This window comes from Daktulosphaira vitifoliae, unplaced genomic scaffold (assembly GCF_025091365.1).
Source record: "Daktulosphaira vitifoliae isolate Bord-2020 unplaced genomic scaffold, ASM2509136v1 Scaffold_5, whole genome shotgun sequence".
NCBI classification, from domain to species: domain Eukaryota; kingdom Metazoa; phylum Arthropoda; class Insecta; order Hemiptera; family Phylloxeridae; genus Daktulosphaira; species Daktulosphaira vitifoliae.
Genome location: NW_026099576.1, coordinates 10671355 through 10699207, shown reverse-complemented (window position 1 = coordinate 10699207; position 27853 = coordinate 10671355). Strand labels below are relative to the sequence as shown.

Below are 27853 nucleotides of genomic sequence, written 5' to 3'. Positions count from 1 at the left end.
TTAACATGTTTTTTTATCAGAATGTATATTTGTTGAAAATGGCACTATTTAATAGTAGTTTATTTCAGTTAGTTATCAACAGTTATCTTATCTAAATAATATTAATGAACTTTAACATTATAATCAATCAGTTCACTGTTATATTAATAAAGCAATGTTAGATAACTACTTTAGTGGTAACCATACAATATTAGTTCTAGTTTAATTTGATGCTATTGATGAATACATGAATAAAGAACAATTTTTTTTATTATACTAATTTAATTGTTCTAAACAATATTTAAGTAATAATGATAAAACAACGACTGAAAAAATGGACATCTATAATTAATACACAATTGATATTAAGTATGTATTCTTTATTTGTATATTATTTTAGTTATCTAAAAATTTGTTTTACTTCATGTAAATGTTACAGAACGATCATTTGTAGATACACTAAGAAAAACTAGTTTATATGATTTTCATGTAAGTAATGGAGGCAAAATGGTACCATTTGCCTCTTATTATATGCCTATTTCCTATTCTGATTCTATAACATCATCACACTTGCACACTCGGAAATCATGTTCATTATTTGATGTTTCACATATGTTACAAACTAAAATATATGGAAAAAACAAAGAGCAATTTATAGAAGAAATGTGTGTTGCAGATATTCAAGGTTAAGAAAATTTTATAATTTAATGAAAAATAATTTTTACTAGATTACAAAAATTTTAGGATTAAAAAAAGGAACAAGTGTTTTAAGTTTATTTGTGAATGATCATACTGGATGTATACTTGATGATTTAATTATTACTAAAACAGAAGAAAATTATATATTCATGGTTACAAATGCGGGTTGCAAAGAAAGCGACATGAAAATGATATTAGAGAAATTAGTAAATTTATATTTTTAGCATTGTTAAGTATAACTTTTAACTGACTATGAATGATTACTATTAGGCTGACTTTAAATCAAAAGGGAAAGACGTGACTATTGAATTTTTGGACAGCAATGATCAGTCTTTGTTAGCATTACAAGGACCAAAATCAATGAATGTTCTTCAACAATTAGTTACTGTTGATCTGTCTAAATTATACTTTATGAATAGTGTGATTGCAACAGTTTGTGGTGTTCCCAACTGTCGCATTAACCGTTGTGGGTATACAGGAGAAGACGGCTTTGAAATATCTGTACCTTCTGATAGGGCAACAATGATATCTGAGAAACTCCTAATTAATAATAGTGTTAAACTAGCTGGACTTGGAGCTAGAGACACATTGAGGTAAAATTAATCTAAACAAAACATTTGTTAATTTTTATAAAATTGGTATAAAACTAAATAGATTAGAAGCTGGAATGTGTTTATATGGATCTGACATTGATAGTACCACTACTCCAGTAGAAGCTGCATTAGTGTGGACAATAAGTAAGATTTAAGTTAAATTTCATAGATATTAAAAATTAAACGATGAGATTTTACTTTGAAAGGTAAAAAAAGAAGAGATGAAAGAAATTTTCCAGGTTCTTCTATTATATTAAAACAAATAAGTGAAGGCGTAAATCGTAAGCGGGTGGGCTTAGTTCAAAAATCTTCAGGTGCACCAGTGAGGAGTGGAGCAATTATTTTTGATACTAATGGAAATAAAATAGGAGCAGTAACTAGTGGATGCCCTTCTCCCTCATTGCAACAAAACATCGCCATGGGTTATTTAAATAACAAATTTGCAAAAATTGGTACTGAGGTTAAATCACAAATCAGAGGCCAACAAGTATCAATGACTGTAACAAAAATACCATTTGTTAATGTAAACTATTACTCTCAATCAAAGTAATGTTTTTTTTTTTTTAATGTAATTTATTAAAGGAAAAACTTTACAATTAGACAATTGTTAACAAAATATTTGTAAAAAATAGAATAACAATGTTAAATTTTAAAGGTGCAACTATTTTTTTAAAAAGTGCATAATTATTTTGTATTAATATTGTTAGTTGCTATTTAAATATAATATTTGTAATTAATTCTTTGTTTTTATAAAAACAAAAATTCAACATAATTAGTTTTATAATAGGTGTTATTATGCTGAAGAAGACACGTCTGTTAATTTGGATTTGTACCTTAAAAAAAATTATTTTAATGCAATGCAAAAATTAAAATTTACCTCCTTACATTTTTTCCTGAAATGGTAGACTTTTTTTCATTTTAAAGCGGTAGTTATATCTAGAAATATTAATCATTTTTTTTAGTTTCATGTTTTTCTGATATAACTGTCTATTATTTAATTTTAATTTAACAATTTTATTTTTTAAACTTTTTGTAATATCACTCATTTCATTTTTCCACCTGTTTTAAAAAATAATTTGATAAAAACTAATTTTATTTTCAGTAAAATTAATAGAAATACTCAAAAATATTTAACTTAATTCATTAAATTTTTCATTTAATGAAAAATAATTAAATTTTCTATTTTATTTTATTTACTTACATATCTATCGTTTTTTTATAAGCTTCAATATGTTTTATTAATTCAGCAATTATTTTTTTGTCGTGTTGATCACTATTTTCTTTAGGCTTGTTTCTAAAAGTAACGTAAAACTTATATTAATATTCTTCTCATAATAGAGACCAATTATTTATTTTTTATTTTTAAAATGACCAGATTAAAAACCTCTATAAATATTTTTAATAGGCATTACTTTAATATTTAGTCAGAGGTATCATATTATGAACTTTTTAATAGAAATAGACTTCATAAATTTAACTTATCCAAATCAATAATATCTCGTATAATAATTGAATTTTTNATAATACCTCGTATAATAATTGATTTTTTTTTTGTTATCTTTTATTTACAGTTTTTATTTATTGTGCGACGTATTGAAAAATTATTCAAAAAAATCCCATATCTTATCCAGAACGTGATCTTGGTTTTGTTACGTCCCTAGCAAATTTTCCAAGCTGCGCCCCTCCCATATATGCACATATTAAATTCTAAAATTTGTTTCCCTAACCTATGATCTGAATATAGCCCTGCTTTTATGGTATCCTAAACATAGATTAACATTTTGAAATAATGTTGTAATATTATATTTTTTATGTTATAAATTATCACTTACGATTTGTTAATTTCCATCTCCAAAACTTTAATACGATCAGTTGTTTCTAATAACTCATTTTTATCTTCCGCTATTTGACGCATGGCGCTGTTTAAATGTTTTTTTAATGATTCTTCTCTATCTTTTAAAAACATTATTTCCATTTTGTATCTTGCNCTCTATCTTTTAAAGACATTATTTCCATTTTGTATCTTGCCGATTTTCTTGTGTAACTAAAAAATAGAATGAAAATTATGAATTTTGTAATAAAATTTTATTGTTTCAAAACTTCATATTTCTATAAATTATTCAAATTAAAAAAATTCGATATTAATTTTCCTTTACTTTTCTTGATTTTGCTTATTTGCTTCTTTTAAGATTTCTACTTCATTCATAAGTTTTTCACATTTGATTTTGTAGTCATCAATTTGATCAATCAAAGAGTTAACATTTTCCAAATGAACTAAAGGTTGTGAGACACATTCTTGGGCGACTGATTCATATTTTTTTGTCAAATCGGCATATTCTTTAGTTTTTTTTTCTAAATCTCGTTCGGCTGTTTTCTTTTCCTGTTAAAAAATATTTATAATTTAAAAAATATAATAAAAGTACATTTTTTTTACACTCATTCCACCATTTGCAAACGCTGGGTTTCTATTTTGACTTCTTGAAATTTTGTATCGTAAATTAATTTGACTTTTTCAATTTCGATACTAATTTTGTTACCAGCATCCACTACTAACCTCTTCAATTCTTCTTCAAGTCGATTAACTTCATCTGAAGGAAAGTATATTGTTATTATTGACTAAGTGAAATAAGTAAAATAGTCAATTTTTTTTTTAATTAATTTGATAATTATAACCATTGGATTTTTTCAACTCTTCGGTGACACGCTGTTTTTCCATACAAGTTTTCTCTACTAATTCAATAGCTTCTTTAACTTTGTCTCTTGCTGTCGATTCATCTCTTTGGTATTTGTCTATCTTTTCGTGACAAAATCTTAATGCTGTTTCTAATTCATTTCGCACTACAGAATATGTTGATAACTTTTAACATTAAATTGATTTCATTTAATTAATTAAAAATAAAATCACTAAAAACTGTATAAATTTAGGAAATTACGCCTGGAGAAAATATAATCAAAAATTAAAATACCATCGTAAAAAAGATTAAACAATGTATTTTTCTCTGTTAACATGAATAAATATATTTTCAGGAATAAATTTTCAAGTGTTGCCATCAACATNTTTTCAAGTGTTTGCCATCAACATTTTTTTTTTTTTTATTAGATAAAAATTTCAAATTTTTTTACTTCATTTAATACTCCAGTTTTTTTTGCCAGTTATATTCTCCTGAAATGTTTTTCCTGGTTATATATAATCACATATCTGTCAGGAATAGTTTATGAACCAAAAATAATTAAAAATACTTTTCAAAATTTTGTCAAATGGCAAACATGTGTACATGTAAACAATTTTTCGTCTTTACTTGACTTATATAACTTAAATGGTATATATAACAAAATACAGGGTTTTAAATTTAATTTGATAGTTAATTAGTAAATACCTCTAGTTTCTTTAACAAATAACTTGTTAAGTCGTAAATTTTCTTCTTCAATAGATTTAGTTCTAGCCAATTCTATTTGGTAACCTTTATTAAAAATAAAAAATAATGCAGATATTAAATTTAAAATAATATTTTTAACTAATTTTCATGCATTAAAAAAATAAATCAAGTTAAACCCAAAAAGAATATAATTGATTACTTGTGGTAAATTATTAATAGCCATAAGTTATTTTTAATTATAATTACAAATTAATAAAATGGTGGGGTCGTGGCACAGTGTGGACTATTTTTAAATATCAGTATATTATATAATATGTATAATTATACGAAATATAGTATTGAATATTTTAATTGTAATATCTATTTAACATCAAAAGTGACATAGAAAATGATTTCTATGATTTTTACTAAAATGATTTATTTCGATATTGAAACAAAAAAAAAACGGTAGCATAGTGTGAACATGGCATAGTTGGGACAAGTATAGATGATATCTGAGAGTAATTAAAATCACTATCACAAGAAATGCTTCGATGAAAATCTGTAGAGTTTAATTTTAAAAAATTGATGGATTATTTCAAAAGCAACATGAACGTCTACTTCCTTAGTTATATCCAGACTAAAATTTCTTTCACTTATAAATATAATATATGAATAAATACTTAGTTCTAGTAATAGTATGAAGTATAAGTATAAATTTATATTAATAATTTAAAATTGTAATTTGTATGGAGAAACATTAGAAAATAATAATGTAATTTTATAAACATGTATAAAAATTAAAGGACATGAAGCGCAATACTTTTCAAAAAAAATTTTTTGTTACTAAAGAATAAATACACTGGTCTACAAAGAATTTCCACCAGAGAATATACTTTCATAAAGCCATTTTTTGCTGATTTTAAATTTGTAATTTTTTTCTATCATATCATTTTTGAGATTATTACTAATTAGTAAAAAATAAGTATTTACATATGAAAAAAAATAATAATTAACTAAAACTAGTGATTTTAACGAAATGTTAAGCTTTCCTCATAAATTTACTATGAATAGTAAGTATGCAAGTTCCTGACTACTAGAAAATTTTTATTTAATGATATCAATTTCAAACTTGTGAGTTGAGCTATAAAAAATTTAAAAGTTCAACATTTTTAATAATATAATAGAAATTGATCACTTGTGGCTAATTAATTAAGTAAAATTAAAACTATATTAAAAATATTATTAATTTAAAAAAAAAACTAAAAAATATTAAAAATATTAAACTCAAAAGCCACAAAAGTTTTACTTATTCAACATTTTTAAATTAAAAACTTGCATAAGAATAAAAATAAATTTTTATATGTATATACTAGTTTTTAATAATTATTAATTTTTATCTAAGACACTCAATATTTTAGTTTTGATGCAAAGCTGAGAAGGTATTAATTTTGCTAAGATGTGTTTTTTTTTGTGTTTTTTGTCATTTTTTCTCAGCTCTCACCGAACAGATTTCTTTCAACGATACACCAAAAGATCAGAAATCGTATCTAGTCGAAGACATTATCCTTAAAAATTGAAAAAATTTCCCTCGTTCCCCGTAAATGGCGGATATCTTAAAAAATTACAAATTTAAAAACAATAAATTTCGATATTTTTCAATTGTTTTTTTTTAAATAGGCATAACTTTTTTAAAAAACACCAAATCAATATAATTTGTTTTTATATAGATACGTGAGATACTTACCTATCATTTTGTATATTTTTTTTTATAAATCTAACCCTTTACCTACCCACAGGGGGGAATTCAAAATGACAACTTTTTCACAAAAAATTAACTTTTCAACTTAAATTTTGAAAGTATTCCGAAAATACCTAATAATCAAACATAAATATTTGTTCAATTAATTAGACAAATTTTGTTATTATTTAGGTCATATGCGAAACTCTAATTGCAGATTTGAATTCGACGCAAAAATAGGTTTACAAAAGTATATTTTTGTCTCTGATGAAAATTTATTTTAGACCAGTAAATTTATTTATAAATAACAAACATTTTTTATTTTTTAAGTACTGCATTAAAACCTTCAATTTTCATACACGTTTGCTATAAAAGTAATAACTACTTTATAATTAAAAATTACATTACTAAATGATTAAATATCCATTTCATACTATATTTAATTGCTATATAAATATTTATTCATATATTACACTTATAAATCATAAAACTATTAATCAGGATTTAAAAAAGGATAAAGGAGATCATGTAGCTTTTGAAATAATCCACCAATATTTTAAAATTAAACACTTTCTACATATTTGTATAGAAGCCTTTTTTATGATAGTGTTTTTAATCACTGTCAGATATCATTAATAATGGACCCAACTATACCACATCCTCACTGTACCACAACCCCCACTCTGCTGGGTTTTTTGATAGGCATGTTTAATGAGAAAAAAAAATTATAACAGCATGAAACACGATTAATTTTACGCCAAAATAATCATTTTTCCGAGGCCATTTACATATAGGTTATAATTAAACATATGTATAAAGATCAAAAAATTTCTGAAACATTTTCAAAACTAATAATGACTAACAATAACTAATAAAATAGTGCAGGGTTTTTTATATGTTAATACTCGCTTTTTACTAATTAGTCAATTACTTTTTTTTTTTTTTACATTTTTACCGTAATAAATTTTTTAAATAAAAATCGTAGTATTTCTAGTGATGATAAAAATATATTAATATAAAAATATTTTACAATTAATTTTTAATTATTTAAAATAACCAAATATAATTAGATTAAAATGAAATTTAACAATACATCAGAAGACAAAATATAAATCACAAAAAAAATATAAAAAAACCCAGCACAGTGGAGTCGCGCCATAGTGGGGTTTTTGCATAGTTAGGTCCAGTATAGATTTAATCTGACAGTGATAAAATCACTATCATAAGAAACGCTTCGATGCAAATCTTTAGATAGTGTTTAATTCTAAAAAATTGATGGACAAAGCAACATCAATTTCTATTTCCTTAATTATACCCAGATTAGTTTTTCTTTTAATTATATATTATATAATTTTTAAAATTTATTGTTTTCAAATTATTATTGATTTTGATTTTTAATATGTTAAAAGTAATCATTATGAATATACTTTTTTTTGTCCTTTAAAGTGAAAATTTTAATAGAACAATATTCATGAAAGTCAGTGTATTCCCCTAATAAGATATTTTAAAATAAAATAAAATACAAAACCCAGAATTTTATTACAAAAATAGCATATTTTTGAATACGGTAGCTTTTTGTGCATAGAAGATCGTCGGGACAAATTTTTTTTTTTAATTTTATAGTACATGACATAAGCTTTAATTTGACATAGTTTTAAAGGACGCAGTATTAGGAAGTTTTAAGAAAAAAAAGTGAAAAAAATGACAAAATTTACCGATTTTTAAATTTGTAATTTTTTTGGATATTTCCCCTATTTGCGGAGAACGAGGGAAAGTTTTTCAATTTTTAAAGATAATGTCTTCCACTAGATACGATTTGTGATCTTTTAACGTATTTTTAAAAGAAATCGGCCCAGTGAGAGCTGAGAAAAAGTGGCAACAGACACAAAAAAAAACACATCTTAGCAAAATTAATACCTTCTCAGCTTCGCATCGAAGCTAAAAATGTAAGTAGAACAATGATTTTATTATGAATATAACTTATGGATAACAACTTTTTTGATCAATATTTCAGAAGTTAATAACATTGTTATACCTTAGTGAGAGAAGTATAGCCAAGAAATGTTTGTTGATAAAAACACCCACCTTTTCTTCTAGTACTTACTATAATTTTTTTCGTGTACAATCAATAAATAATTGTATGATTCATCCATAATAGTGTTTTAATAATAATTTAAAGATTTTTTAAGTAAAAATTTATATAATATCAATTAATATCTTATAATTAATTATAAAACATAAATGTAGAACAAAATTAATTTTAGTACAACATTTAATGATCTATTTCTATTGTCTCTGAAATTACTTCATATGTTGCTTTAAATTTTATTTCTTGATCTAAAAAAAATTGTATAAAACTATAATAGATGTTTTAATTAACATTTTTTTATTTTACATACCTAGTTCAATTAGCTCCTTTGGTTTTGGGACAAACGTTTCTTCAGTTATTGAATCATATTTAAATCCCAGTTGGAAATACTTTTTTATAATTTCTGTCTTGATATAATTTTTAATTTTCCTTATTAAGAATTTGAAAAATATTAATTTTATGCCTTGGTCAATAATAATTTTATATTCTTGATTCCATTCATTCCATAAATAATTCGTATCATAAGGTACAAATGTACAATAGTATAGCATTTCTTTTTTTATATTTTTTATAATTTTAAGAAAAAAATCAAACACAGTATCTAATATCCAAAAGTATGTAGATATATTGTCACGTGATAGAGATCTTTCGTTTAATTTGTGAAGAACATTTGTTATTGTTTCTAATAAAGGACTCATTATGTAGTAATGTTTTTGATTCCTTGTAAAAGTAATCCATGGTTTGTCATGTAATAAATCTAAAGCATCCATTGCATTTTTCATCAATGTTGCTGTTGGAACAATAAAAGTGGCTATTAAGTCTATGAGTTCTTCGGTATAAATGCATCCATTTAAGAAATCGTGTTCTCCAAGAATTTTTTCTTGACAAATTGTTATCATGTTGATAATAATTGAAAAAAGATTATTCATAACTTTACCATATGTACATCCAAGATATATAGTCAAGGCTCGTATTTTTTGTATACATTTTGATCGATTTGTAGGTATTTCAATTAGACTTTTAAGATAATATTTTTTATTCAAATATTTTATAGAGTACACATCGTTCAAAATTTTCCATCCCGGATAATTTAGTAATGTATCTAATTGTAATATTTTTATTTTTGTAGAATTTTGTGTTTTAGTATATAAAATCACATAAAATAATAAAAAAATTATCTTGACAATTTTTAATGAAAACATTTAAAAAATAATTAAAATTGAAAATTTTTTGAACAAAATATAATTTGAAGTCTCAAAGACACGTACTCGTTTTGTTTTGCATTTAGAAATGATAAAGCTAAAATTTATAAAATATCTGTGATATTATTATAATTTTCTTTAAATAGATTTGTTGCCACATAGATTTTACATTGCGTCACAAAAAAATTGCGTTACAACTCAATTATATTGTTGAAAAGTTTGAGTTTGGTTTGCTTATTATAATAAAGAAATAGTTTGATATTTTGCAGCATAATAATGTTTTTAATTTACTTTAATGATATCATTCATAAAAAAGCTGAATAATATTATTTGTCATTAGTTTTGAAAATGTTTCAAAAATTTTTTGATCTTTATACATATGTTTAATTATAACCTATATGTAAATGGCGTGATTATAGTGATTAAAATCACTATCATAAAAAAGGCTTCTATACAAATATGTAGAAAGTGTTTAATTTAAAAATATTGATGGATTATTCTAAAAGCTACATGATCTCCTTTTTCCTTTTTTATATCCTGTTTAATAGTTTTATGATTTGTAAGTATAAATATGAATAAATATTTATATAGCAATTAAATATATTATGAAATGGATATTTAATAATTTAGTATTGTAATTTTTACGGAGAAATTATAAAGTAGTTATTACTTTCATGGCAAACGTGTATGAAAATTGAAGAGCTTGACATAGAACTTTTTAGATAATAATTTGTTGTTAATTATGAATAAATGGTCTGCAAACAATTTTCATCAGAGTCAAAAAATACCTATATATTCAATTTTTCGTGATCATTTCAAATCAGCAATTATATTTTTTCTATCACCAATATTTTTTGATATTATTATTAATTAGTTACAAACTATAAGATCTAACTATAAGCATAATAGTTCTGAAAATTTCAAATGTATCATCTATTTAAATACCAAGAGTTACGTAGAAATTATTAATATATTTTGAAATGATTTATTACGATAAAAAAATAATTAAAAAACAATTGTTTTACATTTAAAGATTTTGAATTTTAATATTTTAAAAATAACCATTGCAAAATATTATTTTTAACCTATTTTTTTGGTCTTTTAAAATTGATTTTTTGAAAGTTTATAATAAAAAAAGTTGAATTTGTTACCATAAGTTTTAGCTCAACTTCAAGTTTGAAATTGACATTATAAAATAGAAAATTTTATGAGAATAAAAAAATAGTATTGTTAATATTAATATGCAGTCTGGAAATTGTATAATTACTATTTGCTGTAATTTATCAGAAAAGCTCAATATTATTTTTGTATTTTTATTCTAATACATTACTTAAATAGAAATAATAATAATCATTTCTAAGTAATTTTTTGTGTTTAAAAATATTCTACAATTGAAATATTCAGAATATAATTAATTTATCAGATTTATATCAATATATTGTTAAAAAATGTTGGACAAGTTAGAGATAAGAAAATAAACGAGAGCCGTAAAAAAAAATCCCATAGAAAAAACTTTAATGTAAATAAGTAATATCTTCAAACTGTAGTCCCCTACAGTGATGGGTTCCTTGATATTTATTAAAGTTATCTCAATGAGATAAAAATAAAACGATTTAAACGTTTTTTCTAATTTAAAAACTTTTGTAGAATATTTTAAAATAAACTAAAATATATAATCGAAAATATTAACACAAAAATTAGTATACGGTAGCCATTTTCACCATGAAGACAAAAAAACGTACAACATTTTTTTTTTCCATAATAGTGTATATTACATAATCTTTAATTTAAGATATATATAAAAATGTCAGTATTTCCGGAACACTTTTAAAAGTAAAGAAGAAAAAGTAAATTTTTTGTGAAAAAGTTGTCATTTTGAATCCACCTCAAAAATTGAAAAAAAAATCCCTTAATCAAATAACAAGTAGCTTAACCAGCTTTATCCACATAAACAATTAAAACCATTCATTTCTAATATTTTTAAAATATGTAATATTTTTACTCTATTTGTGTGTGCTACTACCAGTCTATAACATTCCAAATTTTTTCATAACATGTTGCTAAATAAATCAAAAATCTAAAAAAAAAATGATTTTTAGCTTCACCTGAATTTAACAATGGATGAAATGAAAAATTTACTGTAAATAGTAATTATAAAATATCCTGATTGCATATTAATCTTAACAATACTATTTGTTCTATTGAATGATTCTATTCTATTTCAAACATGCAAATTGAGCTAAAAGTTATGGTAGTAAATTCTTTTTTTTTTATTATAAACTTTCACTTTAAAGGACAAAAAATGTAGGTTAAAAATTATTACTTTTAACATATTAAAAATCAATAATAATTTGAAAACAAATATAAAAATTATATAGTATATAAGTAAAAGAATTATTAATGTGGATATAATTAAGGAAATAGAAGTTGATGTTGCTTTTATAATTATCCACTAATTTCTAAGAATTAAACACTATCTACAGATTTGCATCGAAACGTTTTTTATGGTAGTGATTTTAACCACTGTCAGATTAAATCTATACTGAATCCAACTATACTACGTCCCCACTATGCTGGATTTTTTTTTATAAATCTGACCCTTTACCGGCCCACAGATGGATTCAAAATGACAATTTGTTCATAAAAAATTAACTTTTGAAAATGTTCCGGAAAGACTGACACTTTTATATAAATATTAAACTAAAGCTAATGTAATATATAAATTATTAAAAAATAATTATTTAATTATTTTTTATTTTTTAAGTACTGCATCAAAACCTTCAACTTTTATATATGTTTACCATAAAAGTAATAACGACTTTATAATTTCTCCGTAAAAATTACAATACTAAATTATTAAATATCCATTTCATAATATATTTAATTGCTATATAAATATTTATTCATATATTACACTTACAAATCATAAAACTATTAATCAGGATATAAAAAAGGAAAAAGGAGATCATGTAGCTTATGGAATGATTCACCAATTTTTTAAAATTAAACACTATCTACAGATTTGTATAGAAGCCTTTTTTATGATAGTGATTTTAATCATTGTCAGATATCATCTATACGGGACCCAACTATGCTACGTCCCCACTGTACTAAGTTTTTTAAAATTATTTATGATCTTCCTATAGCAAATTAAAGTTAGTCAAAATTTTATTATTTTAAGATTTTAATAAAATCTACTTACTAGAATTATTTTGTTCGATGGCAATACATTTTGATTCCAAATTCAAATACTTATCATGTAATTCATCATATTTTTCAATCCAATTTTGACACTTGTTTTTAACTTCAAACATTTTTTTTATAATTCCCACAGATTTTCCTATTTCTTCAATACAATCATTCTCATTGTCAAAAAATTCTTTCTCCGTAAATGAAATATTCTCGGAGCGATTTTTTTCTTTAACCTAATTCAAGTATTTATAAATGTTGAATAAGTAATGCTATTTTTTAAATTTATCAAGATGAGATAAAATAATTTTTTTGCAAAGTGATAAATATGTTAAAGGAAAAAGGAATTGTTGTTGTAGATATATGAGCCCCATTAAAAACTGATTTAAACTCACATTTTGTTTTTTATTAAATTTTTAAAATAATGTTCCTCAAATATTATTTATGCTATATATATTTTTAAATCTTATACAAAATTTTTATTGTATTTATATATAAAATACATAAGTGTGTTCTTAATTATTCAAAAAATAAAGGTTTTCATCTTCATAATTAGTTGTGTTATATGATCAGTTCGTACAGTTTACGTGATACCTTAATACTAAGTTTGAAATTTTAAAATAAATGCATACCAATTTTGAAAAAATTATAATATTACGTACGTTTTTATATATTTGTATACCCTAAAATAATAAAAAAGTTTATTATAAGTCCCCTCCATTTCATATACTCACTGCGTAATTACTTAAGTATTTTTGTCAACGTATTTCCTTTTTACATTATAAAAACTAAATGAATAAGGGAAGAAGTATCTTCGATTTGGAGCTTGTAAATTTCTAATAGAACCCTATGAATTTGTTACGAAAATAGCACTGTTCATTACTTGTAAGAAAACCTCTATCAAATGTGTTCATTGAAAAAACAATTTATTTAGAACCAATTTATAAAAAATATATTATTATTAGAAGGTTGAAAATGTTAACTATTACAATTAAAATACTTTTACCTTATTTTAATAAAAAGAAAATTATTAAAACGCTCGGTCATATAGGTTAAGGTTTAGAAATAGTAACTAATAATAAGCAATAACTTTTAAACTAATTTATTTACTTTAAAATCAATTACTTTTGGCGTTTGATCTATTTGGTCAGGGTCTCCCATTTGAGATACGAAAATATTTTTTAAACTATTATTAAACTCTGAATTACGCTGAATAAGATGACATTTTTCTAAGTTTAACACGTCGAAATTATTGATTTCATTGTCATCATTCATCTAAAATGAAAATTTTCTAATTGTACAAAATAAAAATGTGTTTTTCTCATTTATTGTATTAAAATGTTTATACTTTATTATTGAAGGCCGATAATGGTAGTAGCTCATTAACCGTGACATTTGATTGTTCAGCCAATACTTCACAATTGTTTTGTTCAGCTGCTTCATTTTGAATGGAATTCATTTGATACTATACAACAATATTGACAAATAAAAAAAAATAGTATAATAATACTTTGTTTTATTATATTTTTAAGGTTAATATTTATTATATTATAAGGTTTTTACTTTGACTTTTTTCATATTTAAATCTATATTTGTTTTCAAAGAACTTGACATTTTCATTAAATTTTGCCACGATATATCTCTAAAAAGTTTTAATGTAAATAATTTAACTTAAACATTCTTCTAAAACACATGATATATTTTTGAACTACATACTTATCTTGCTCGCTAAATGATCTTTCATCATCTGCAGTCACAACCCCAGAATCTAGATTTATAGACATTAGTAATCATAAGTAAAACTTCAGTTATAATAAAAATATTTTTTTTTGTACAATATGATAATAATACTTTATGTGAATTACTAATAAAATATTAACAGTAAAATGAATAGTTAACAAACAAATTAGTAAGTATTTTGTGTATATTCTAAGTCTGATCTCCATGGCAATATAAGCTTACTGAAGCATTCAATCGTTGAGCCTTCCAGTTTACCATCTAAATATTCGGCATCTGTTTTGTTCATGGTAGCCATGAACAATGCGCTTAATCTATGTTATCAGTCTACTCTGTACATTTTACCTCTTGTTCTAAATATCATATAATATTATATCAATATAATAATTTGATGCCATTATATTAAGAATTTTTTTAATGACGTAAATATAAAAAATATGTCCGTTATAGTTTATTTACAACACAATTAATATTTGTAGAGAGATTCAAAGCATTTATTTAATGCATACAATCAATACGGTTAAGCAAAAGTATATTTTTGCGACCCCCAAATTTTTTTTGTTTTCCTTCAAATTTTAAGGTGTTTGAATATAATAATTCAATAGGTAAAAAATGAATAGTTACTATTAAAACACTATTAGAAATTTAGAAGTTAATGATTTTTTTAGAGAGTTAATACTCGTATTCAAAAGTTACTCATAATTAACAGGTATAAATGACCTGTGTGCATAAAAAATTGACGCTATAATAATGCTAGCCTGGGAATCGATTCCATAATATTATTGATGAAAATAATATAATGAAAAAATATATAATTTAGTAACATGATGACATTTTGGTAGACAGACTTTGATGTAATTATAGAAAATATTGAATAGTAACTATTGAATTCGAATAGTTATTAAACTTACTATTTAGTCACATAAAAAATATTTGATAATTTAAAACACTCATTTGAAGGGCTTTAATCTCTCTAAATGAAGATTTTGTATAATTTGTTTTTACATTTAAGCCCTCCTAAATTTTCTAGTCTCCTTAACATTTTACCGTATGTCCACCTATATTTAGACATATATATTTATAAGCTGACATTTCGGACTCGTTGCAGAGTCCATGTTCAAAGTGATAGTTACAGGATCGTGGTTGTAACTAAACTGTAGGCTTGACTTATTTACGGCATGTTTTTATATCAGTTGATAACTGATAAAATCGATGTTTTTGTCGTGTTGTTATTTATAACTGTCAGTTTGATGTTTACATCCTGTTTTTGTTATTGTTTACGGCATTCTTGGCATTTAGCTTCTCCCATCCATCTTTGATGTAATTTTGTGGAGATCTTTCTTGACTTGAAGAAGTCAAGACAAGGCTTGGTTACCTATCATACACCAGGTAAAAAGAAAAACTACAATTATTATAACAGAAAATTTCCGGTGTAGAAAAGAAAGAGCTAAATGTCTAAAATGCCGTAAACAGCAACAAAAACCGGATGTAAACAACAAACTAACAGTTATAAACAACAACACGACAAAAACATCGATGTTATCAGTTATCATCTGATATAATAAAAACACACCGTAAACAAGTTAAACCTACAGTATAATTACAACCACGAGCCTGTAACTATTGCTCTAAAGATGCACTCTGCAACAAGTCCGAAACGTCAGCTCATTAGTAAAAACATGGATACATTCTTAAACATTTCAAGCAGTATATACAGGGTGATTTTTTTATCATAACCCACTCAATTACTTGCAGAATAATAATAATTTAAACATTTTTTTTTTTTGTTATCTTTAGTTACACATTATTCTTGAATTTTTAACTATGTAATACTTTTTAAGTTCATNAAAATTATACAATCTCAATTAGTTCCAATACATATAAAAATGAGGTACGCAATGTTTCAGGTAAATCAGAAAAAATTAACCCGTTGCACAAAAGGCCTAAAGTTTGAAAACTCAAAAATTTTGGATAACCGTACATTTTTCATTGTTTTTTTAGTTCAGCGCGTGAAATAATGGATTCACAACAAAATTGTAAGAACAAAAGTTGTTAAAATAATATTTTACACAAACTATACTCTAAACAATTTTTTGGTTTACTTATTATTTATATATAAAAAGTCAATATATATAATTTTGTTGTTAAAAACTCACAAAATAAAGTAAATGTTAGTTGTAGTTTTTCAACTCATGGTAATTTTCGTAAAATATAACAGCAATGTATAATCTTAAATTAACTTTTATCAAGCCATCAAGTCACAATTTATTACAAGAATGACTAAAAAGACGATAAAGTCTTTATCAAAACCCATTACTAATATTTGTCCTAACTATACATTTTTCAGGATATTGTTTTCATTAGTTCTTCTATTGTTCTCATTGTTTGTAACAATGAGAACAATAGAAACCCGTTTCCTGACTTACTGAACACCCTGTATATTAACTCAAAATTTTGAAACTTTAAATGTTTATATCTAATAAGCTAATAAAGTTATATTAAAATTCAAATGCCATTTACTATTAAATTAAAAACTTTTATATATATATATATACATGTGTTAAATTGATCGTTATTCTTGTTTTTCCTTTTTGTGTGTTATATTTGTTATTTAGTGAGAATAAACGGCTTTACGTCAATTTTTAATCTTGAAATATTATGTCACTGACATTTATTCCGTGTCAGTTTTACATGGCACCCTTTATCAATATATAGTTAATCAAAACGTAATCATCATCGCGGCTTTAAGTTGTTATAGTATTATTACACTAAAGTCGGGTTCCCATTACTCGTGTATTTGCCGAATATAGGACGAATGTTCGTCTACTAGCACAAGTTGAAAAATATTACCGTTCCGATTACTTGTCTATTTGTAAAATTATTTTGAATTTTCTATATTGAGCTAAGTGTTGACAATCAGTGGAGAATATTGTAGTGTATATTGTGGTAGTGTTTTTTAACTTAAAATTTTAACTTTAAAACTTTTTTTAATTATTATAATATATTAATTTATTTATAAAGATATATGGATAAACGAAAAAAATAGCAGCTCTCGAAGCATTTTTATTATTAAATAAAACGTATATAGAATTACTTAAAATTAAAGAAAAACAATAGGAAAATACTCGTTTATCTTTATTGACTGTTTGGCCTTTCCAGTAATAACATTGTTACGACTTTTACATTGTCGCGTTAGTTTAATTTAACTTGATAACAATTGATCAAATTTGTGAGTTAAATAAAATGTGGATCTCAAAATATTGTTTTTAACTTATAAATAATGATGATTAAATTATGAAATCATAAAAAATTGTTACTTTTATTCGCAGTATATTATTAAATCATTAATTGAAATAAATGCAGATCATAAATATTGTGTTAATCAACTTATAAAATACAAAAAGATTTTAGCATTTGTAATTTGAAAAATTAATATAATTAAATTAAATTAAGATAATTTAAAACAACAAATTTTAGGCTAGTCCTTTGTAAGATATTCTAATTTTTGTGTCTAAGTGGTATCTAAATTTAGAAGGGTCCTAAAATTTTACAACTTAATCATAAGATTATGTAGTAACGCAGAAATATTATTTGATCTTGGAAGGCGAATTAACCTCTGTTATCACCCCCAAAACTAAAACACCAAGAAAACACTATTCAGTTTTCAATCGATAAAAATTTGTACTGACTGATAGTGTATTCTGAATTAACTTAACAAAATGTTAAAATCCATTTAATTCACAGACCTGATAATATTAATAAATAAATAAAAAACTTAGTTTATAAATATACGGCATGAGAAGGTTTTTTAAACTACAAACTATTTGTAATGTGATATATTTAATGCAACTGGTCAGACTGACTGTTGTGGACTCTCTTCTTCCCACTCGGCTTACGAAACTCACACTTACTAGCGTAACACGCAACCTTTTTACGCTTAAACTGGTCCCATGTTAAAAGTAAGATAAAGTTTTAAATAAAAGTTTGAACAAATATAATATCACATACATTTTTTGGGCAGGTTTTTAGTTATATTTTTTTGCTTGAATAAAAAATTTTTTCCTTTTTTAATCGACTTAATTATTTATTAGAATGACACAAAATTTGGCATACTTATATAAAATTAAAACTAAGCTTTTAAAAATTTTAAGGAGGTGGATTTTTATATTAGATATTAAATGATGCAGACTTAATATTACTAAAAACAAATTAAAATTTTACATTCTTCCTTTAAAAACAGAATGATAAAATGAAGTTAATTAAATAAAAATTGACTTATTTGATAACAAACATTTCTGCTAAAATAGAATAAATTTAATGTAATAATAGTGATGCTTGAATAATAGGGTGGTTTTAGTGAATAGGGATCATTTTAAAAACTTAACTTTTCTAAAATTATACAATCTCAATTAGTTCCAATACATATAAAAATGAGGTACGCAATGTTTCAGGTAAATCAGAAAAAATTAACCCGTTGCACAAAAGGCCTAAAGTTTGAAAACTCAAAAATTTTGGATAACCGTACATTTTTCATTGTTTTTTTAGTTCAGCGCGTGAAATAATGGATTCACAACAAAATTGTAAGAACAAAAGTTGTTAAAATAATATTTTACACAAACTATACTCTAAACAATTTTTTGGTTTACTTATTATTTATATATAAAAAGTCAATATATATAATTTTGTTGTTAAAAACTCACAAAATAAAGTAAATGTTAGTTGTAGTTTTTCAACTCATGGTAATTTTCGTAAAATATAACAGCAATGTATAATCTTAAATTAACTTTTATCAAGCCATCAAGTCACAATTTATTACAAGAATGACTAAAAAGACGATAAAGTCTTTATCAAAACCCATTACTAATATTTGTCCTAACTATACATTTTTCAGGATATTGTTTTCATTAGTTCTACTGCGCCCGTATGATCATTTTTAGATCGTATACATTTTAGTGTTTATACTAATTTTGATATTTTAACATTTTTTTAATAAATATTAAAATGGCTTCGCGGAAAACTTTACGAAAAGATACATATATATTTTTGATTGGTTTCCCGTCAAACCAAATTATAGGTAGTAAATAATTGTCAATAAGACAAGTACTATAGGTTTTTTTTTTAATATTCGTCATGTTAACCTGAGCATACTTGAAAGCTCTAAACTGACAATAAAAGAGGTAAGTATTTTTTGGCAAAAAGCGCGTTTACCTATCAGTGCTGAACAGTATTGCATAAAAAAACTTCAAAAATATTACAAGAATGGAGAAATTTACAAAAACTGCAATACAGAAAATCTGACACTTAAGCAAAAAAAAAAATGAAGAATTTAGTTTAAAACTAAATGATTTATTTGACATTGCTCAAGTTGATGCCCTTAATTTAATGTCATTACAAGAAGATAGAGATTTTTTATTAATGCAAAGACAAAAAGGACGTCCTGGTATTATGTTAGGAGTTGATATGAATATTGCACAACTATTTGCTTATCAAACAACCCATAGAAGATTACAGAGAGTTTTTAGAACTAACAATTATTTTTCTTGGTGGAGTTCCCCTAGGGGAGTTTCCTTTAGAGTTCCGGGAGCTATCCATCATGCTAAATGGATGGCAAAAGCTTTATATTGCTTAAAAATATTAATATTCCGAAACCAATTTAATTTAACCCAAAAAGAAGAACTGCCAATAGCTAGTATTTGTATATTTATTATTAGATTATACGTAAGAGCTTGGTTTAGTGCACCACTTGCTTCTAATGCACCATACCAAGATTTAAATTTTTTAAAAGATTTGGTAAATTATCAGTCAATAGATAAAAATATATCAGTTAAAAAAATGTGTGGTCATTTATGGTATCTATCACCAGAGAATACGGTATTATCACGTTTTGATACTAATGTTCCATTTGATACAAAGAGAAAAATTATAGCTGCTCTAAAAATCCACACAGATGATTATGTACCAACAAAATACTTATTGAATACAAAAGAAGCTACTGGAATATTAAATAAAAATCTTGAAGATTTTATTTGTGAAAAATCAATGCAATTTTTCAAACGTTTTAATATAGATACTAGTTTTCTGACCATTGACCCATCATTATGGAGCACTGATGAAAATTTCAAGAAATCAATAGACCTTATTAATAGCATTAATATAGTAAATGATATAGCTGAAAGTGATGTTAAACTAATGGAGGAGTTTAATACGAAAATAACAAATGATGAAAAACAAAAACGATATTTGCTTCAAGCAGTAAATGATTACCACAGTAAATATCCTGATTTCAAAAAGACTACTCTTTTAGATAATTAGTTCAATGATTAATTTTAATTTTTATGTTTGATGTGTTATTGTAAATTTTTAAAAAAAATTTTTTTGTATTATAAAATTAACACTGAATTCACTTTATGTTGTGAGTTTTTAACAACAAAATTATATATATTGACTTTTTATATATAAATAATAAGTAAACCAAAAAATTGTTTAGAGTATAGTTTGTGTAAAATATTATTTTAACAACTTTTGTTCTTACAATTTTGTTGTGAATCCATTATTTCACGCGCTGAACTAAAAAAACAATGAAAAATGTACGGTTATCCAAAATTTTTGAGTTTTCAAACTTTAGGCCTTTTGTGCAACGGGTTAATTTTTTCTGATTTACCTGAAACATTGCGTACCTCATTTTTATATGTATTGGAACTAATTGAGATTGTATAATTTTTAAATTTTACTAAATTAATTTTAAGAACCACCCTATTGAATAATGTTTACCGAAAACTGAAAAAGCCGACATAATAAACAACATACATTTTATAAATGTAATTTATTTACAATACTAATGGGCAATAAATAAGAAATAGAAATACAACTCAATCGGACGGTCTATTAATAGCAATAATTTTAGTTTATTCGAGCGTCAAAGTCAAACAACTGTTTTCAGCATACAACAAATATTTTCATAACGGAGACAAATTCAAATGAAATGTAAGTTAATGAGCAAACTGGCAACGTGTGGAATTCATAAACCTTAAAACGATTTCAACGCTCTGTCCCTTTTTATTATCCCGACTTATGAAAGCAACGGTGTCAGATTATTTATGAACTTAATTATAATCCGCGGGACACGAAAGAATGCAACTGAGTAACTATTGGTAAAAATAGAATTCCTTCTCTCTTACTATTTGGCCACCAAGTCACGTTCTCTAATCCAATATATTCATTGTACTATATATTTATGACACTTTATTTCCGATTATTTGTGCTTGTCGATCTTACTACTTGCCTCGATTGATATCAGTGTTCATTTTATTAAATACCCGTCCATCGAATTAAAAATAATCAATTAATTTGTCGCCAATTCATTCTGCAGTTTTAAATTTATTACTCTACAATGGCTCGCTTATAATATTTAATATTTGGAAATTACTATTTTTATTAGACATTTCTGGGTCGTGCATTTTCATTCACCTAACCATAAAAATTGTAATAATTTTCGAAGTACTAATCCAAAAATTATTTTTCTAAGTATAAGTTTTACATTTTTATCTTATAAGGAAATTAAGTATGTATATTATATACAAAAAAACAAAGTTGGTATCCTTTTCGAGAATAGAGGACGAACCTATAGTGTATTTAACCACCAATAAATTGAGAGATAAATAGTACTCAACAAAGACAAAAATATATTTCTTTATTACTTTAGGAAAAATTTAGTAGTCAATGAAAAATCACTCTTTAAAGCAACATTTTAAAAATATTTTTTGTAATACCTCACACAAATTTTATTTAACACATTTATGCATTTATTAAGTTCACAATTGTGTAAAAAATCACTAATATTTTTTAATTTTAATTAAAAAGTTAAACAAAATTTATTAGAATGTATAACCAATTAAATTAATATAAATTACTATTTATATTCAGTCTCAAATAAAATGTAAAGAAAATTTTAAACTTCCATTAAACATAACATATCTGCTAAAAATAGAACAAAAAAATTAACTTAAATGTAGTATAAGTGGTGGTTAAATAATTTATACTAAAAATTGACAAAACCTTATAATAAATAGCATTAATTTATAGTTTGCTACTTCTATACCACGAGAAAGAACACAGTTCATTGATTATTAATTGACATAGTATTTTTTGTATCTTACTATTTGGCTGTCGAGTCACGTTCTCTCATGCAATATTTTCATTGTACCGTTCAATAATATCACTTTAATATTGTTCAGCGGATTATTTGAGTTTGTCGCTCTTACTACTTAACTCATTTGACTATTATAATATACTATATTAGTATTAATTTTCTCAAATATCTCGAATTCAAAATAATTAATGAATTTGTCACCAACTTATTATGTAGTTTTCAATTTATTGAATTAATATATTTGTGCCTATTTTTATTATTAGATGTTTCTCAGCTGCGCTTCTCCAAATGTTTAAGTATAAAAATACATATAATTTCCGAAGCACTGGTACAAAAGTTATTATCGACCTGTCATTTTTTAAATTAGACCATTTTTTTGATTATATAAGTAAGTAAAAATGTCATTTAATAAATAAAGTTGGTATCTTAAAAGACAAAGGACAGACTTCAAAAATATTTAGCCTCTCATAACTTAATATCATATAAATAATCAAAACCAAAATAAAATTTTTTCAAGATTATTAATGAAATTTACATGATAAATTAATCACTCTGTAAAGATAATTAAATAACATATTATATATAATATATACATAATAAATATTTTTAGTAATATTTGAAGCAATTTTTAGGTAATGGTTTTATACGTTTAAGTTACGTCAAGTTCATTATTTAGTATACAATTATTTATATTTTATAATTTTAAATTAAATATATTACAGTGCATAATTATTTAATGTAATAAACTTGAATAATGTTTACCGAAAACTGAAAAAGCCGACATAATAAACAACACACATTTTATAAATGCAATTTATTTACAATACTAATGGGCAATAAATGAGAAATAGAAATACAACTCAACCGGACGGTCTATTAATAGCAATAATTTTAGTTTATTCGAGCGACAAATTCAGACAACCGTTTTCAGTAGACGGCGTCAAATTCAAATAAAATGTAACTTAATAAGGAAACTGGCAACGTGTGGAATTCATAAGCTTTAAAAATGATTTTAACGCTCTGTCCCTTTTCATTATACAAACTTATGAAAGCAGCAACGTTGCCAGTTTGATTATGAAGTTATTGCTATACCACAGGCTATGCTACTGACTGGCTATTGAATAAGACAGGATTATTCTATCTTACCATTTGCCCGCCAAGTTGTGTTTGCTCACGCAGTCTATTAACTGTACTATATCATTATGATACTTTGGTCGTCCGGTTATTTTAATTTCTCGCTCTTCTTGTCTCGATTGACTTCAGTAATAATTTTTTTCGTCTGTCCATCAAATTTAAAATAATCAATGAATTGTCGCCAATTATTGTGTAGTTTACAATTTATTGCTCTAATATATTTAGGACTATTTATATTATTTAAGTTTCCACTTTCTTAATTAGATAATAGTAATCTATATATTAATAGTTATAGAAATAGTGTGATTATTTCTGTAACTAGTTCAGTATACATGTTGCCAATAAAAAAAAATAAAGTTAATAATAAGGGTGAACTTAAAAAGTATTTAACCACTACTCAATAAAACTATTTTCAAGATTATTATTATTTAAGAATAAATCTAGTGTATAATGATAGATCAATTACTCTGCTAATACTAATACAATACCGTAAAGCTATTTAAAAATATTTTGGTTTAATTTCACATAATTTGTTATAAATTTATTAAGTTTCAAATTTTATAAAAATTAATGAATATTTTTTAGATTTTAATTTAAAAGTTTAAAAAAATGTATTGGAGTGCATGACAGATTTTAAGCAGCTTTTATAAATTAAAGATGTACACGGGATGTAGATAATTTATGAGAATAGGGTGGGATAAAAGCATAAATCCCCTTCCAAATATTTTAGAATTAATTTGATTCCATAAAAAAACATTTTATAATGAATTATTGCACCCCCATCACCTTTAATTTATTTTTATGTAACAATTAACATAATAATTTTTTTTTAAACGGAGGGTTTTTTTTTAAACATCTATGATTTGCGAGGATTATAAAAACTTTAGAGGTGATGAATTCATTTTTTTTTTTCGATTGACGTCTGAGGGTTCCGAAAATGCGTGTCACGAGGCAAGTTTTATTGAAACCTTTCATTAAATCTATCCATGTATATTAAATACTTGAACAAATATAAAATTTTGTATTTATTTATTACGAAATTTTTTACAAAGAAAAAAACCAACAAAAAAGTTCACTAAAAAGAATAAAATAAGTCATATTAGAATTAGATTAAAGTCAATTTATTAGAATAATAATTTAAAATTGTTATTTTTGGAGTTAGTGCCGCCAGCCTAGGTTCACAAACGTTTATCATTGAAGTAGCTTAATAGGAATGGGTTTACATTTAATATTATAATCGACAACTAGACAGCAGACGCGGTAAGAATATAATAGTAAGGAGCGCAGCAATTTATTTTAGTGGTACGGAATAGTAGTAGTAGTAGTGATTTCAGCACTGTTATTTCCCAATAGAAATAAATAGCTTCTAATCAAAACGATTAACAGCAGTGACTGCTAGTTTTATTCGTCAATATTATTTTACTTTTCTGACCACATTATGAACTGCCACAAATTTCTAAGTCAGATTTAACGTTTTTTTTTTTTAATTAAATTGTCTATTAGAACGACTATTATTATTTATTAACAAAGTCAAACTATAACGATACATTCGCCATGCTGGCACAAATACTATTATACATTTTTAAATATTTTCCTAGAACACTCGATAACTCCCAAAAATCTAATTTTCGTATAATTTTTTTTTTATCGCCTTAAAGTAGATTGTATTAACTTTAATATTATGTAGATTTAAAGAAGACAGTTTTTTTGAAACATTATCAAAAATTGAAAAGAAAAAAAATTGTTTGATGATTTTATCCCTTCCAAGTACTTTGGTCAATGATAGGATTTTCTAAAAACGTATTTTAAAATTTAGAAAAACATTTTCTACAACTGAAATTTTTTTGAGATTAATATATTATTCAAATAAATATGTTTTGTGAACTTTTGATGTATAGTTAAGGAAAATTGGTCCAATAGGCGCGGAGTTATTAGGTACACGAACTCACAAAAAAATTAATAATAACTGAGTATAAGCAGTAGCCTCTTAGCTATACATCGAAACTAATAGTTATAAAAATTAGCAGTTTCATAATTTTTTTTTTTTTAAATATCAATAACTGCTGTTTTTTACTTCTACTTTAAATAGCTTTACAATAGCTTAAGATGATGTTACTAAAATAAATAACATTTTATCACCACTAATTTATTTATAAATTAAATTCGAAAATTTTGATATCAACGGTCAACGACGTCAGGTCTCCACGTTTACGAGCGTTCGGGTCGCTACTCAATTATGTTTCCTTCCGCCATCTTAGTATATGCCCGCCAATATACACCGTGCTGTTCAACATTAAGTGTTTGCTGTCTTGTTGTTGATTATGTAACACGTTTTAATGCACGTTTGTCTACCTTGGCTGGTACCGACTCCAACAATATCAAAAATTTATATTATTATTCTTATAAATTTATTTTATTTTAATTCTAATCTGATTTATTTTATTGTTTTTAATGAATTTTTTCTTAGCAGACTTATTGGTCGATATTTTTCTTTATACAAATTTTTTATTTCTACTTTTTAGTGTATATTATAATATGTACATATAACTTCCCAGTCTAACTGTCAAGTTTTCATATAAATGAAAATTGGTTCAGAATACTTGTTGCCCAGTCAATGTTTGTGATTACTTTTGTTTTATGATTATTGGTTTCATAATTCTTCTAAGTAGAATTATGAATTTAAATATTAAGTCTTAATATTTAAATTCATTTATGTATAGTGTTATAATTACTATTTGAAAATGTGCGATACTTGATTGAATAGTGACACCAATAATTGAACAGTTAAAAATTTTTAATATTTTGTTGCAAGATTCCTCAAGTTAATAATAATTTGTTCATTGTAAAATTCTTTTTTATAATTAATTAACACAAAAATGTTTATAAATTATTTTTTTGAAAATAAGAATTATCCAGTGAATTAACAGGTAATAATATTGTATCACAAATAGTAACAAGTAGAGCTAATTTTTAATATTTTTTATTTTTATATATACTATCATCTACTCATGGTTTGGACGACGGGACGATCACACCTCCTAAAATTAATTGTATATTCTTAATTCTACATTTCTATTAAAAATGCAAATTTTTAAATAGTTATAATACATTTTGTTATCATTTAAATTATACATAANATTTGTCGTGTGCGAACATTGAAGTTGTTTGCCTGAGTTACCAGGTGTATAAACGGGTACGCATGCACACCACGAGCAGTATTTGGACAACCGGCAGCGTCGTCCATACGGTAAAATATTAGTGTGCTACTATATTGTTAATTTATTTTTAGAATTAACTGCGTGTACGCTCGTCGTTATCGGTTGCTATAAAACCAATCGCTATTATTTATTTTTTTCATTTCTCTTTTCTACCGTGACCTTTAAAATAATAATATATGTATTGTGTTTTATTATATTATACTTAATTTGACAATTTTTTACACCTATGACTATTGGTATTATATTTAAAGTCGCATCCTCACCACCAGCACCAATGAACCATATGAAGTTTAAACCAATTGAACAATATTCTGATGGAACTTTGTTCCTTTTGATATTGGTTTTTTTTTCATGAGAAATCTATACCAACGAAAATAATAAATTTTTTTTTTTAAATCATACTTATCAAATAATTTTGAATTTCCTTTAATTAATCAAGGAAATTTCAAATGGATTGAATAAAAAAAATTCTATGGCATAGTTATAGAACTAAAGATAATGGTGTTTATTGTCGCTTATAGTTGGTATGTGTTATATTTGGTCGTGATCATGTTGGAGTAGAAGAACAAAAATTTAGCATTCCAACAGTGAAATCCTTTAACAAATATAATAAAAACTGTACTTTTAATTATCATGCTTTATCAGAATCTGAGGACTTAAGAGGACGTCATACAGAGTATAAAACGGTTTTAAACATGTTTTGCGCGGGACTACTTTATTTGATCTGTATTGATGCTAGTCACAAATTTTTTACCAAATTATAAAGG

General features: G+C 24.5%; 2 protein-coding genes across 7 annotated transcripts; one reads left to right on the top strand and one right to left on the bottom strand.

Annotated features, from left to right (window-relative positions):
- Nucleotides 1–161: 161 nt before the first annotated feature.
- LOC126907061 (aminomethyltransferase, mitochondrial-like) lies at nucleotides 162–2008 on the top strand. Its single transcript, XM_050688082.1, has 6 exons — nucleotides 162–348; nucleotides 419–664; nucleotides 724–884; nucleotides 949–1271; nucleotides 1333–1415; nucleotides 1478–2008. Exons 1-6 carry the CDS (start codon nucleotides 291–293, stop codon nucleotides 1819–1821), a joined length of 1215 nt encoding a protein of 404 aa, XP_050544039.1. The 5' UTR covers nucleotides 162–290; the 3' UTR covers nucleotides 1822–2008.
- On the bottom strand, nucleotides 1992–27428 carry LOC126907056 (structural maintenance of chromosomes protein 2-like). Of its 6 annotated transcripts, none has more exons than XM_050688073.1 (15): nucleotides 27350–27428; nucleotides 14565–14616; nucleotides 14412–14490; nucleotides 14197–14313; nucleotides 13959–14123; nucleotides 12862–13084; nucleotides 4649–4732; nucleotides 3945–4109; nucleotides 3717–3859; nucleotides 3428–3651; nucleotides 3300–3315; nucleotides 3104–3258; nucleotides 2473–2565; nucleotides 2157–2330; nucleotides 1992–2104 (listed from the first exon to the last, which is right to left on the bottom strand). In XM_050688073.1, the coding sequence occupies exons 3-15, from the start codon at nucleotides 14466–14468 to the stop codon at nucleotides 2065–2067; spliced, it is 1656 nt and encodes a 551-aa protein (XP_050544030.1). In that variant the 5' UTR covers nucleotides 14469–14490; nucleotides 14565–14616; nucleotides 27350–27428; the 3' UTR covers nucleotides 1992–2064. The 6 variants fall into 6 exon arrangements, with proteins under 6 accessions (XP_050544030.1, XP_050544029.1, XP_050544027.1 ...); XM_050688072.1 differs by lacking the exon at nucleotides 27350–27428 and adding an exon at nucleotides 18594–18611; XM_050688070.1 differs by lacking the exon at nucleotides 27350–27428 and adding an exon at nucleotides 14811–14989.
- Between the last annotated feature and the right edge of the window lie 425 nt (nucleotides 27429–27853).